General features: G+C 36.0%; 1 protein-coding gene across 1 annotated transcript; it reads left to right on the top strand.

The window, feature by feature from the left end:
- Nucleotides 1–2,338: 2,338 nt before the first annotated feature.
- MED4 (mediator complex subunit 4) lies at nucleotides 2,339–13,851 on the top strand. The gene is made up of 7 exons (XM_037527320.2): nucleotides 2,339–2,506; nucleotides 4,380–4,446; nucleotides 5,463–5,633; nucleotides 7,841–7,898; nucleotides 9,407–9,493; nucleotides 10,752–10,883; nucleotides 13,118–13,851. Exons 1-7 carry the CDS (start codon nucleotides 2,382–2,384, stop codon nucleotides 13,288–13,290), a joined length of 813 nt encoding a protein of 270 aa, XP_037383217.1. The 5' UTR covers nucleotides 2,339–2,381; the 3' UTR covers nucleotides 13,291–13,851.
- The last annotated feature ends 226 nt before the right edge of the window (nucleotides 13,852–14,077 follow it).

The following is a 14,077-nucleotide window of genomic DNA, read 5'->3' on the forward strand; positions in this document are numbered from 1 at the left end:
GCTGTTGCTATGAATGAATTTAATTAGCATAAGTCCCTGAGGGTATTTTCAACTCTGGGTGCCCATCAGAAGGGCTGACAAGAGGAAAGAACTCTAGAATAAGTGGACCACAGGTATTCCTGCCTTACCATCAGCTGTTGTTTGTAACATCTCTGTGTCTCATCTTTTATAATCCACCTCAACTGATTCAGAACCCCCATTCCCAATATTGCTGTGACCTTGGAAAAAATAGGCTAAGGTACATTTTTTTTTTTTTTACTTCAAAACCCTGTTCTTGATTTGGATGTGTGCTACATCAATTATTTAAACTGTTTCATTAATCACCACTTATATACTAAATTGATTTATTCAGTTCAGCCATCATCTTGAATATTGAGCAATACATTTTTGGGGAGTTCTGTGATTATAATAATCTGTTATGAAAATGTGGAAGCAACCCAAGTATTCATCAAAAGATAAATGGATAAGCAAAATGTGGTATTCACATACAATGGAGTATTATATAGCTTTAAAAAGGAAGACACTGTGACACATGTTAAAACATGACAAACTTTGAAGACATTAAGCTAGATGAAATGTCACACACAAAAAGACAAATCCTGTGTGACTCCATATATATGAGGTATTTGGAGTAGTCAGTTATAGAGACAAAGTATAATGGTGGTTGCCATGTGATTGGAGGAGAGGTAAATGGGTACAGAGTTTCAGTTTTGCCAGACTTCTAGGGAAGGATAGTGGTGCTAGTAGATAAATAATATATAAAAACAAACAAACAAACATGGAACTATTTCATGTCTGAGTAAAATCCAGTCAGGAGGCAGATGAACATTCAGTCCCAGATGCCTCCTGATGCACCTGCATTTTCAGACAAGCTAAAATGTATCTACTGCAGAGAAGAAATGAAACTGTAGGCAAGTCAAAAAACATCCAGCATTGATTAATCACTCTTGCCAAACTTTCCATCAATCACTGACTGAAAACCTCATATGCATAAAGCAGACCTGAGTTGGGGCTATCCCCACCCTCACTGGACTATTTGAAGACACCACTCAAGTGTTTGTGGGTCTTTCCCACAGCAGCTCTGAAGCCACGAACAAACGCTATAACACATTTGCTCCAATATGCAAGCTGTGAGTTGACCAGACTTCAGTTTCTCAGTTAACATAGCACAACATGAATGTATTTAATGCTGCTGCACTGTATGCTTAAAAAGGATTAAGACAGTAAATTTTATGTTATGTGTATTATAAGAAAATTTAAAGAAAAGGAAAAGTTGGACTAGGGTTCCTGGTCTAAGGTGCTTACAGTCTCCATGAGAAGCCATAGAGGGTGATGGAATAGTATTTATGGAATGCAGACTAAAGAGGGTTAATACTTATCATTCATTGTTGGGAGGAATTTAAATTGGTGCAGTCTTAATGGAAAATGATATGGAGATTCTCTAAAAATCAAACAATGGAAATACCATATGATCCAGCAAAATGCCATACCTAGGTATTTAATCAAAGAATATGATAAAACTAACTCAGAAAAAATATATGCACCCCTATGTTCATAGCAGCAGTGTTCACAATAGCCAAGACTTGGAATCAACCTAAAGTCCTATATCTATAGGTGACTGGATAACGAGGATGTGGTATATACACTCAATGTAATACAATATGCATTAAATAAGATGAAATCTTGGCTTTTGTATCAATATGGATGAAACTCGAGGCGAGTAAAATAAGTCAGAAAGTGAAAGACAATTACTGTATGGTTTCACTCATATGTGGAATATAAATAGCCAAATCAAACAAACTGGTAAAATGCAACAAAATGAGTCTTGAACTTCAAAAAATATGGTGGTTACCAGAAGTGAAGGGAAAGGCGAGGGGAGCAATGTGCTAATGTGCTGTCACTAGAACTTTGGTGGTGGGTGTGAAGCACATGTCCACACTGAGGCATGAAGCTGCACGCCCACAAGCATAGTTTTTTAATCTAGTGGTCGATAAAATTTGATTTGAAAGTAATAACATAAAATAGAGGTTAATGCCCTGCCCATTTCATGAAGAAACTGACACAAGAGGTAGGTCATTATACAATTCCCTCAAATGCTTAAAAGCAACGACCAGCCGCCTCCCACTCTGGCTTGAAAAACAGGAGGCTGAGCGCCAGATCCACTCCCACCCCTAGCCCACCCCTAGCCCGCTTTCCTTCACAGGGCTGGAGCCTCACCAGCCCAGCAGATGGCGCCAGCGTCAGCAGTGCCTCTCCAGGGACACGGGGCCGCTCTTGCCAGGCTTCGCCTCGCCTCGGTGACCTTTCCTTCCGCTTCCGGGGCCCGCCACGCCTCCCTGCGCGGGCGACTGCGCATACTCCCGCTGCCGCCCGGCAGCAGCATGGCGGCGTCTTCTAGTGGCGAGAAGGAGAAGGAGCGGTCGGGAAGCGGCTCGGGAGCGGCGAGCGGTAACAGCACACGGGAACGGCTGCTGTCTGCTCTGGAAGATCTGGAGGTCTTGTCGAGGTAACGCCCAGTGGACTGGCCGGGGCTAGACCGGGAGGATTGACGCGGGACCGACCGGCCCTGCGTAGGCGCTGGTTCCCAGGGCTCACCTGGCAGGGCCGCACTCGGGAGACCCCGCTGCGCCCTACCTAGAAAAGTGCGCGAAAGTCGAGGAAGTGGCGTCCGCCACCCTCGAAGACTTCGAGGAGGAATTTTCCCCCTTTAGAGGACATTTTAGTAGTGACAGTGATCCTAGAGTCCCAGTGCTGTCAGCCATAGCGGATCTCAGAGCTCTCCAGGTGTAAGGCCCTCGTCCACCGATTCTGCAGACATTTAAGGGACGCCCCTGGTGTCAGGCAGTCCCCCTCACGCTGTAGGAGGGGGAGACTATAAGTCGACCCACCGAGGAACACAGTGTCAAGAGGGAGAGACAGAAGTGTAAGCAGTGATTGGCGCCAAGCTTGCTTTTATCAGAGGCTTGCGCTGCGGGCTACCAAGCCCACAGGCTACGTGCCTGTTCAAGTAATGGGGACGGGCTTCCTGGAGGAATTTCGGATTTCATGGGAAGAATAAGTTCATCAGACCCACTGGGCAGCAGGTAGATGGAACTGCATGTCCAAAGGCCTAGAAAAATGAGCATGCAGGACTTGGTGGAATTGCAAGTTTGGAATGACAGGAGTGCTGCGCTTGTGGCAGAGGTAGGAGACGCAGTTAGGTTTCTTCTTATTCTGTCATCTTTCATGGTAGTCTGTCAAGTTGGAACCTTCCTAGACGCCCTCACAGTCACTCAGATGTTAAAATATTATTGGTACTTCCTCCTAAAAATTGACTTCTTGTTCCTTCCCTCCTCTCATAACGATTTTTAAAGCAGCCTCCCAACAGTTCTATTTAAAGCTTCTGCCCTTTATTCTTCTGTATTATCCAAGAGCAGAGTATCCTCTTAAAAGCATCTCCAGTAATTTTTCTTCTTAAAATATTTGGTAGATTCTCAATTGCCAATGAGATACATTCCAGTTCCTTATTTTAGTGTGACAGGGATATTCTCCATCTGGTCTTAATCACACCCTTTCTAATCCCCTGCCTTCCTTCCTTGTGAATGCTCCCCATTTAAAGCTATCCCTACTTTCTCATATTCACTTCCTTTCCCACCTCCATCAGGATGAACCATTCCTTAATCCTTCAGAATCCAGTTCAAACTCATTTTCTCTATAACCAACATTCTTAAATAGCTTTAGAGTAATTCTTTGACGTTGTATTAGCTGAGCTACTAAAAATCAGCATTTTATCTTTGCTGAAAATTTAGTCCTTGCCATAGCAGGCATTATTTACAAGATCACTGGGTCTGCACAATATTAAATGGTGTAATTAAAAAAAAAAAAAAAGCCCAAAACACAGACACCAGAAGTTTAATAGTTATTTGTTTAGTCCAATTGTTAGACTGTATTAGACTGAAGTACTGCTGGACAACAAACAGGGCACATGCATTTTCAGCTACATAAGTCAATACAGAGAACAGTAAACTCATAGTTACCAGACAGCAGTATAAATGTGTTGTCTCAGTGTGAGTGTTTACACAGATTAACACAAAGTTGTTTCCTTTTTTGTCTTTATTGGTTTTATAGTTTGTAATGGAGAGCTTGCCAGTTTTCTCTTTAACTAATGCTATTGAATGAATGCTTGAATTATTAAAAAGACCCTGGCAATATGGCATGCTATGTTTTGGACAAATAGCTTTGGTAATAAACCCAACTCAGATTTACTGAGTCACTGAATCTGTGAGCACTGACGTTCTCAAATGGATTGTAGGACATGAGTGCTCAGCAAGATCAAGGCAGGTAGAAGTCATTTAGAAAGTTTATTGTATTTGCAAAGTTTTTTTTTTTTTTCCTTTTAGGGAACTTATAGAAATGCTGGCAATTTCAAGGAACCAAAAGTTATTACAGCCAGGAGAGGAAAACCAAGTAAGTGACTTATTTTTTAATTAAAAACAAACATAATATGTGCAAGTTTCTTACTTTCTGGGAGAACAGAGAGTTGAATCCTTTTACATTTTTAATTGAAACTTTCAAAATTGATAGTTTTTTGTATCATTTACACAAGACAGTGTCCTTAAGAAGAAAGTAGTTGTGTAAAGGTTTAGCAATATTTCATGATTTTCTCTCATATGTCTAGTTACAGTGATATATTTATTCATTATTTTCTTTTGAATTAACAAAGGCTTGTTTAAATGGAGGTTAAAACACTATAGGGATAAAAAAATCTCTCATAAACTAGTACTTTATTGGAAACTTGGTTCTGTAATGCAGCTTGAAAATTAATGAAATAATAGAAGTTATTTTGTGGTTGTTAAGGTGGTGAACAGATTTTTTTTTTCTGATTCAAGAAATGTTTTGAAAGAAGCAAGGATAAATTGTGTTTTTCTTAAAACTGTAATTTAGAAAATATTCTAAAGATGACAGGAAAAATTTATCTTTCTAAAGCTATAAGATAGGAGACAGTTTGTACTAGACCTCTTTTCCCACTGTCTATTTTATATAGTTATTTTATATAGTTTTATTTTATGATGTGTTTGGAGGACTAGAAAGTTGAACCCAGCCTTTTAACCTTCATACTTTTTTGTCATATCTGCATATTACCTATTTATTTACTTATTTTTTTAAATCACTTTTTGTAAATCATGTTTATCCTAGATCTTCACTAGGAAATAGTAAACCTGCTGATTTTGGCTTCTTATAGTTCTGAAAGGCTTATCCTGTGTGAAAAAATAACATATAATTAGAAAGTCTGAGAAGTCTTGATATTAATCCGTTTTCTAAAATAATCATGGTTAAGCTATTTTTATTCTTGATAAGGATTAGAAATAGTATTTTAAAGGTGTTAATATATAGCCTAATCAGTTGATATACGGATTCTTTGTTTTATTAAACTATAACTTGCAACAGTCTGTTGCCTACCTTAACCAACTGTTATCTAACAGGTACTTGAGTTGCTAATTCACAGAGATGGGGAATTTCAAGAATTGATGAAATTGGCACTTAACCAGGGAAAAATCTATCATGAAATGCAAGTTTTAGAAAAAGAAGTAGAGAAGAGAGACAGTGATATTCAGCAACTGCAAAAACAGTTGAAGGAAGCAGAACAAATACTGGTAAGTTGATAGTGACTGATTCTTAAGTTTAAGAAAAGTATTATTTCTGAAAAATACATCTATTACAAGTATTTTGAAATGGCAGAAAACTTGACTTTCCATGTCTGAAAGGGACAACTTACCAGTTTAGTTAAATGAAGGCAATTGTCATCCCCTTTTTAGCTTAAATGTTTTTGGATAGTCTGCTTTACTTTGGAACTGCGTTTTCATTACTTGAAGGTTTCCCAGGATTTCATTATGGAAATGGGAAGTTTCACTTTGTCCTGTTCTAATGTAATTTTCAGTTATTTATAGTCTAATCTTTAGTTCAGTTTCAAAAATACTTTTGAACTAGTAAATATATTTGATCCTTGAACATAACAGGTTGGAACTGAGCAAGTGCACTTATACTAGAATTTCCTTGTAAACAGATGATAGAAACTTACAGTATTGATAAATATAGTACATTGCTGTTAACATATTTTCTCTATGATTTGCTTAATGACATTTTCTTTTCTCTACCCTACTTTATTGTAAAAATATAGTTTTAAAATACAACATAAAAAATATTTGCTAATAGACTGTTAATGTATTGTTAAGGCTTCTAGTGAACAGCAGATTTGTAGTAAAGTTTTTGGAGAGTCGAAAGTTATATAAGGAAATTTGACTGCATGGAGAGTTGGCATACCTCATTTCTCCTTTGTTCAGGGATCAACTGTATGTGTCAGTTTTTTAAATTGGTTAAAATGTGTGATAATTTAGCCTTCCATCCAAAAGTAGGTGGGATTTGGATATGTTCAGAACTTTACCTTTGCCTTTCATATTCTCGGTCACTGTTTCAAAAGGGCAATGCTTTTATGATCATTTTCCCAATGATTTGACTAAATAACTAATGTAATTGTTATATAGTAGCATTGCAGAGCAACTGGTTTAATTCTAGTGTAGACTATACATTCCTGGCATCTTTTCCCTTGGTGAACCTTTTCAAAAATGTTTTAAAGGGGCTTCAATAAATATAAGCCTCAGTGGTTCAGGGTTAATGATCACTCCTACTTGAAGAAACATTTGCAAATGAATATTTTCTCAAAAATATGCCAAAATCTATTTTCCAGTAGGAAAGTAATTCTTCCTTATCAAAAAGATACTAAGGAAATACAGAAGAGTATTCTTATATCCCACTGCTCAGTGATTGCCACTCCTGTTCGGTTTGGCAAGGTTCCTCTCAGTCTCAGGTGTATTCATTTTTTCCCTTGCTATAATTAGCAGGATACTAACTTTGTGTTGCTGTTTACACTTAAGTATTTTTGATATAATTGTTACTTTTTAGTTTTCCAGCATTCTGTTATAAATACTCCTTTGATGACTATCCTTAAAAAAAAAAAGAAAAGCTTTTTTTCCCCATTTGTGATTATATTCTTCAGATTAGAGTTCCCAAAATGTAATTATTGAGTTAAAGAGTGAAAAAGGGGCTAAAAAAAGACTGAATTTTATGATTTAGATATTAGCAACTAACATATATTGAGCACTTGTGCATTATGCCCTGTGATTTGCACTTTACATGCATTATCTCAGTCTTCATAACATTTCAGTATGGGGTACCCATTTTATAGGCAAGGAAATCAAGACCCTAATAAATAATTACCTTGTTCAATAAGGGTAACTAGAGATGGAACTTTAAGCTAGATGTGTCTGACTGCATACTCTTAACCACAGTGTCATAAGTTGCGTATGGATATACTAGTATATGTAAGTTACCTTAATTTTATCATCAGGTTTACCTTTGTGGGATAGGGAGCGGTTGGAAGACTCTGTAACAGTCATTAAACATGGAGGTAAAATGAATAAATGTGTGTATAAAAATTGGAAAATTGGAAAAACAATTTTTAGCTGTTTTATTCTTGAACTAGATGCAAGAATAGGATGCTTTAATGTAGCCTGGATTTTTTCTGCATTTATATGATAGAAATAAAGAAGAAACATTGGGAAAATTCCCTGTATGCTTTTGTTTCTAATAACTCATTTGTGAATAGACTTATAAATGTTTTTATTAAATGTAACTGATATAAATGCTAGCCAATGGTATTTTAGAACATTACAAATAAGTTGTGGGGATTTTCAAATTGTGTAGTTGTTCTGTGAGGTAAATGATTTTGTAAGTTAAGCCTAAAACTTTGCTTGATATAGTTAAGAATAAATCATATCTCTCTTTAAAATTTTGTTCAAATTAGGCAACAGCTGTTTACCAAGCAAAAGAAAAACTCAAATCAATAGAAAAAGCAAGAAAAGGTTAGTACTGTGAGAGCATTGACTGGCCTTCTAAAAAATCCAGGTTTTGATTTCAAGAAAGTGATGAGCTTATTGCTATTGAAAAGGTGCCAATAAATTTTCATTGTAGATATCTACTGTGTTGTAACACTATGCTAGGTGCTTTTAGGTTGTATTCCATTCTTTCTCTGGTTAGAAGAAGCAGTTGTATAAAATAGGTTGAGGCTTTGTGCCCAAATGTGCAATAAAGTCATGGGTTTTATAAAATTATTGAGATAGAAAGAAAATTATGGGTTAGAAGCAATTGGGATTTCCATTGGAGCTTAAAGATAGGTCAGAAACTGAAAGAGATCATCCATTGGTGAACTGGAATGGGGTAGCACAGAATTAGCTAATGAAGTTGTAATGTATGTACATGTAGCAGTGCAGAAGGTCTGGCATACCTTCCTGTTCCAAATGGCTTCTCTTTAAAAAGCTTCCTTTTTTGATCATTTAGATTGAATTCTAACAGATTTATAAGGAAAATTTTAGTTTTGCTATTTATTTTTTGTAGTAAGGCTTTACATTTAGTAGTCTCAGATTTGTTTTGTTTTCCTGTTTCAGTTAACTAGTGTTCATGTTTGGTGTCCTTCCAGATTTTTTTTTTTTATTTGATCTGTGCATCTGTATATATATAATAATAATACAAATACAGTTATGTACATACATTCTAAAACAAAAATATTTTAATATTTTTTTATTTCTAATAGTGTCAGGTCATGAGATGCATATTTTGCAGCTTCCTTTTCTTTTCACTTAATGAATACATTATGGGCATTGTTATAGTTAGAGCTCCTTACAGCCCATGATCATATATACAAATAGTTGAGTAGTGGAGTATGAATTGCTGCTCTGTTTAAATAGTTTGGGTGTCACTGTGAGGTAAAACACTCTTGTTTTCTCTTATTTGTGTTTACTGTTGCTTTCAAAACAGTAATAGTATTTATTGATAGTTAATAATTGGGGTTGAGTGTTGACTATTCTAGTATCTCAAATTTGATGCTTTTTTTTTTAAGATTTATTTATTTATTTATACAAGCACTGGGTACAGTCAGAAGCGCGGGAGGGTGGGAGAATTCACCAGAGCCAGAGCGGGGAACAGAACAGGCAGACTGACAAAATACACTGCTGAGGGGAGCAGCAGGCGGCAGGGGAGGTCTGTGCACCATGTGGGCCCCTCTCCTGGCGGCCAGGGATCGAACCAGCGCTGCAGAGGCAGCAGACAGCTTCACAATCCAGTGCTCAACCGGGCGCCACAGGGGAGGCCCTCAAATTTGATACTTTTAATTACTTTAGCTAATTTTTCTGAATGTCTGTTCTTTAGTTAGGAGACATAAAATTTATGCTTACAATGTATACATAGGTACTGTTAGGAAAGTTGTTAGCTCAGATTATCCTGTTTTCAGATAATTAAAATATAATGTAACTATGATACATCCATTTGCAAACTTATAGACTAAAACATTACATTTTCTTCTTAATCCTCTCAGGTGCTATCTCCTCTGAAGAAATAATTAAATATGCACATAGGATTAGTGCAAGTAATGCTGTATGTGCCCCACTGACCTGGGTTCCAGGTAAAAATACTTCCCTTTTTTTTCATGAGCTATATATGTAGTTTTGAAAATTCTTTGGAAACTGTACAGAAATAGGGAATGAAGATTAAATATGGAATGTATGTGCCTTTAGAAACATCTGTTACATATTTTCACATCTTTTATGTCTTATAAGTAAGAATATAGATCATGAAATTTATCAATTTGGTTTCTACAAAGCCATTGTTACTAGGAACTGTTTCTTTCCTTTTAAAAAATAAGAATTCTTTTTAAAATATAAAATAATGTGATGATTCTAAAACTGAATTTATAAAACCAAGGCTGGCCCAGAAGCCAACATTTTAGAGCCATTTCGGTCTTCCACAAAGATTCCAGCTGGGGAAACAGTACCAACTGTTAGGTGATAAAAGATGAAGCATTGAGCACCCAAAACAAGCACACAAAACTGGAAAGAACTGGAGTAAATAGAAACAACAAAGGGTAATAAGCTGCGACTACGCTGACAGTCAATAAAATGTTTAGAAGATGGAATCCTAAGGTAAAGCTGCCAACAGTGTTTTGGGAGGAATGGGAGAGTTATGGCAACTTTAGTAATTCACGATGCTGGTATTTTCCCATACTGAAAGCATTAAGGTGGCTACAGGTGTGTTGTTTTGTTTTTTTTTCCTTTCAGTGGGGGTGAGGGGTAGGTAGGGCAGTTGTGCGTAAGAATCTGATATTTGTGTAAATACTGCCAAAAAGTTTGTCCAAATCTGGGCAAATTTTTATCAACCTAAGCCTGCTGTTTAGTATACTTTTATAACTATAGGTAGTTCCTGATATTCCACTGCAAAGTATAGGAATAACTAACAAAGAGGTGGTTAAGATGAAGGTTTTAATTCCAGTCCTTTCTATTTTATATTAAAAAAAAAAGTGTGTTGGCATCCCTTAGAGTATCATTGTTATTTTCTTATTAGGTGATGCAAGTCAGAACAATCAAGATCATTATAAGCATTTTAAATAAATTGTCATTTGGAATGTTTCCTAAAATGACAGTTATTTTTTCAAAATCTGGGGAATAGTATATTATTGTTAAGATTCAGAGAAGAAATTAAAATACATATATTTTTTAGTATATTATACTCTAACCATTGATAAAATAACCATCAATTCCAAAATTGACAACGTAGCTTGTTTTTCAAAGTTAACCAAGGAAAATTAATACTTGAGAGAAAAAATTCATAGTTTGTATATAAATGAAAGTAATTAAAATAGCTCCCCTCCCCTCTTTTTTTTTAAGGGGACCCACGAAGACCATACCCAACTGATTTGGAGATGAGAAGTGGATTATTGGGTCAGATGAATAATCCTTCAACTAATGGTGTGAATGGTCACTTACCAGGAGATGCACTTGCAGCAGGCCGATTGCCAGGTAATATTAATGAGAAGAATGCTTTCAAACTTTATTTTTCAGATCTGCTAATGATGGAATGCCTGGCTGTTGAACAGGTTTGAGGTTCCAAACCTGACTTATTTTAATAGCTGTGCTCTCTGCAGTTAATCCTGCTTTCTACTTATTCTAGTTTAAAGACTTCTAGATGGGAGTAATGAAATCAGAATTTCTCCTCACATGTTAATATGCCCCTTCCTCAGGCATTTGGCCTCTCCTTTATTATTGCTCTAAACAGTATTTTAAAGATTGTGAAACATACTGTGTAGCGTAGAGAAAAAAATATACATGTTCAATTTAAAGCATGTAAAGTAAATACACTCCTGAAAAAAAACCCAAGTTAAGAAAATGAATAACAGATCTTTCTAAAGACTTTTTTACTAACTTTATATAAAAGCATTAGGCACATTCTGATTTCAGTCTTCCTCAAATTTTACATATAGATTTGTGCTAGTCTTATATTTTATATTCTCCAATTCTATCTCTTGCATATGACTTGCTCTGATAAAACATTTTAAAAGTTAAAAAATGGTATAAAAAAGAAAAAATTACCCTTTTTTGAGCAATTAGATTTAATATTTACCTATTTCATTTTTCCCTGTAAATTTTTAGGTAGTTTAAATAATTATTTTTGTTTGCTTAACATTTCAATGTAAGATTTCCCATGTTACTAAGAATGGCTTTGTAAGCATCATTTTTGTTAAATATAAAGTACAAACAAGAAGTCACTACATTAATTTCCCTAATTTTTCTCATTGTGATTGTACTGTGTCACCTACCATAGTCTAGTCAGAAGAAAGAAATCACATAACAGCAAGGAAAATTCTAAAGAATCATTAACTAGTCACAAGATACTAAAGGATAAAGAACTTTTTTTTTTTTTAAGATTTTACTTATTTATACAAGAACTGGGATACAGTCCAGATGCGCGGGAGGGTGAGAGAATTCACCAGAGAAAGAGCGGGGAGCAGAACAGGCAGGTTGAACTAAAGCACTGCTGAGGGGAGCGCAGGCGAGACAGGAGAGGTTTGCCGCGCCACGTGGGTATCTTCCTGGCAGGCTGGGAATCGAACCCGCGCTGCAGAGGCTGTAGACATCCTCACAGCGCTGCACTCAACCTGCTGTGCCACCGGGGAGGCCCCAATAACTTTTTTTTTAAACAGGAGTAACACATATGGGCAGCAGTTACCAGAGACAAACCAAGAAGAGGCTCCTGCCCACCCTTATGCCAAGGCCAAAGTTCATATCATGGTACTCTTGTTTCAGGGGTGTAGCTGTGACCCACAGGCCAGAACTGGCAAACAGGATATTACCCATTGAGGTTCTGGGACATATACTTGGAAGCCTCTTTTTGGGTTAAGAGTGAAACTGATTTTGGGAAGCCAATGAAACTTGATAGGGCTAGGAGATGAGCAGGACTTGAACTGCACATCACACCAGCACAGAAGGAATAAGGAGGAAAACACTGGATCCAGGAAAAGAAAACTATTCCTGCAGAGTCCCTCCAGCACCTGCTACTGTACAAAGCCTAGGTTGTGGCTACTGGCAAAGGAGATATGCTTTCAGAGTCTAGACAGAAGCATAAATTTGAAGCTTAAGAGGAATTTTGATATCTGGCATACCTATTCAGTTAATAATGTAACTCTTTCTTTCAACTCTTTTAAAATTTACTTCAGCCTTGGACTATACCTGTTTATATGCTACATTCCCTTTCTTGGGAAACAGATTATTAGTTAGACCTGGATGGTTTTTGTTGTATTTCTAACATACATATATTTTCTTTGATGAGAATCATTTACAAAAGCAGCTCCTCTGTCTTCTAAGAAATTGTTTAAACTTACTAATTACTTAATATTGGTATATATAATTAGCTACTCATAAATGGAGTGACATGTGAACTAATAAAGTGTATATTATATATACATATAGCATAGATAAACATTTGATTTGTAATTATGAATGTCCTGCAAAAAAGAAATTGCCATGTCAACTGATATTTGAAGTTACTTATAAGAAAGTATGATTTTTAAAAAACACCACAGGTTCTAGTTACTAAAGTATGTCCTTTTTCCTTGATAAATTTAATCTTTATTAAATACTTTAGCCAATGTGTATTTTGATTTCTAGCCTTAAAAAACATTTGCTTCAAAAATTTTCATGAAGGGAATTACTTAGTAGTAGAAATGTTCTAACACATTTTTCTTTCTTTTCTCCAGATGTCCTTGCACCTCAGTACCCATGGCAGTCAAATGATATGTCGATGAATATGTTACCACCAAATCACAGTAATGACTTTTTGTTAGAACCTCCAGGGCATAATAAAGAAAATGAAGATGATGTAGAGGTTATGTCAACAGATTCCTCTAGCAGTAGTAGTGACTCTGATTAAAAAAGAAAAAAAAAAAAAAGTAACAATCAATTATTTTAGTTCTGTTTCCTAAACAATAGCAAACCTGTAAAATAATATAGGTAATACTGGCTATAGTAAAATTGTATAGCCCATTAAAAATCATAGTGAACTTTGTTTTTAAAGCCAAAAATCATGGTTTAAGTTCTAAACCACTAAATGAATATTGAGAGAATAATCAAAATTTATTATTGGAAAAAAGATTATTCTGTTCAGTGCTATTTTGCCTTGTTGTACTCCATTTGTGTTGGACTTGTACATAGTAGTTTTGGAAATAAAACTGGATGGAGATGACTCATGTATATATCACTAATAGGTCTCCTGGAATTAATCTGAAGCATTTTTTGAAAAAGACAGTGAATCATTCATGTACAAATAACAAAAACCCTCATTTAAAAGTGAAGGCTCTGTCACAGGAACAGGAGAAAAATTACCTCAATTTGTACTATTTGTAACTATTGTAATTTTTATAAATAAACTCACTTGTTTATACTCTTTTTAAGTTCAGTGTACTTTCACTATAAGCAGGAAATTCTATAAACAGTTTCATTTCATACGTAAGTAGAATTCTGGAATGAGAATGAACATATGTGATGGAGACATCTGACTACTTGTAATCAAACAGGCGGGCTTCACAAAGACCTAAACTGCTGTTCTTAAGAAAAATGAGGGGCCTCCCTGGTGTCGCAGCAGGTTAAGTGTAGCACTGAAGCTATCCACAGCCTCTGCAGTGTGGGTTCCATTCCTGGCCAGTTGGGGAGATACCCAC

The sequence above is a fragment of the Talpa occidentalis genome, unplaced genomic scaffold (genome assembly GCF_014898055.3).
Source record: "Talpa occidentalis isolate TD23 unplaced genomic scaffold, MPIMG_talOcc4v2.1 talOcc4.5, whole genome shotgun sequence".
NCBI classification, from domain to species: Eukaryota; Metazoa; Chordata; class Mammalia; order Eulipotyphla; family Talpidae; genus Talpa; species Talpa occidentalis.

Bases quoted from the DNA above. Each gene is read 5' to 3' on its own strand.
- MED4 (XM_037527320.2), top strand. From the start codon at position 2,382: ATGGCGGCGTCTTCTAGTGGCGAGAAGGAGAAGGAGCGGTCGGGAAGC. The intron at 5,634-7,840 runs GTAAGTTGATAG...TGTTCAAATTAG, and splicing joins AGGAAGCAGAACAAATACTG to GCAACAGCTGTTTACCAAGC. The intron at 7,899-9,406 runs GTTAGTACTGTG...TAATCCTCTCAG, and splicing joins AATAGAAAAAGCAAGAAAAG to GTGCTATCTCCTCTGAAGAA.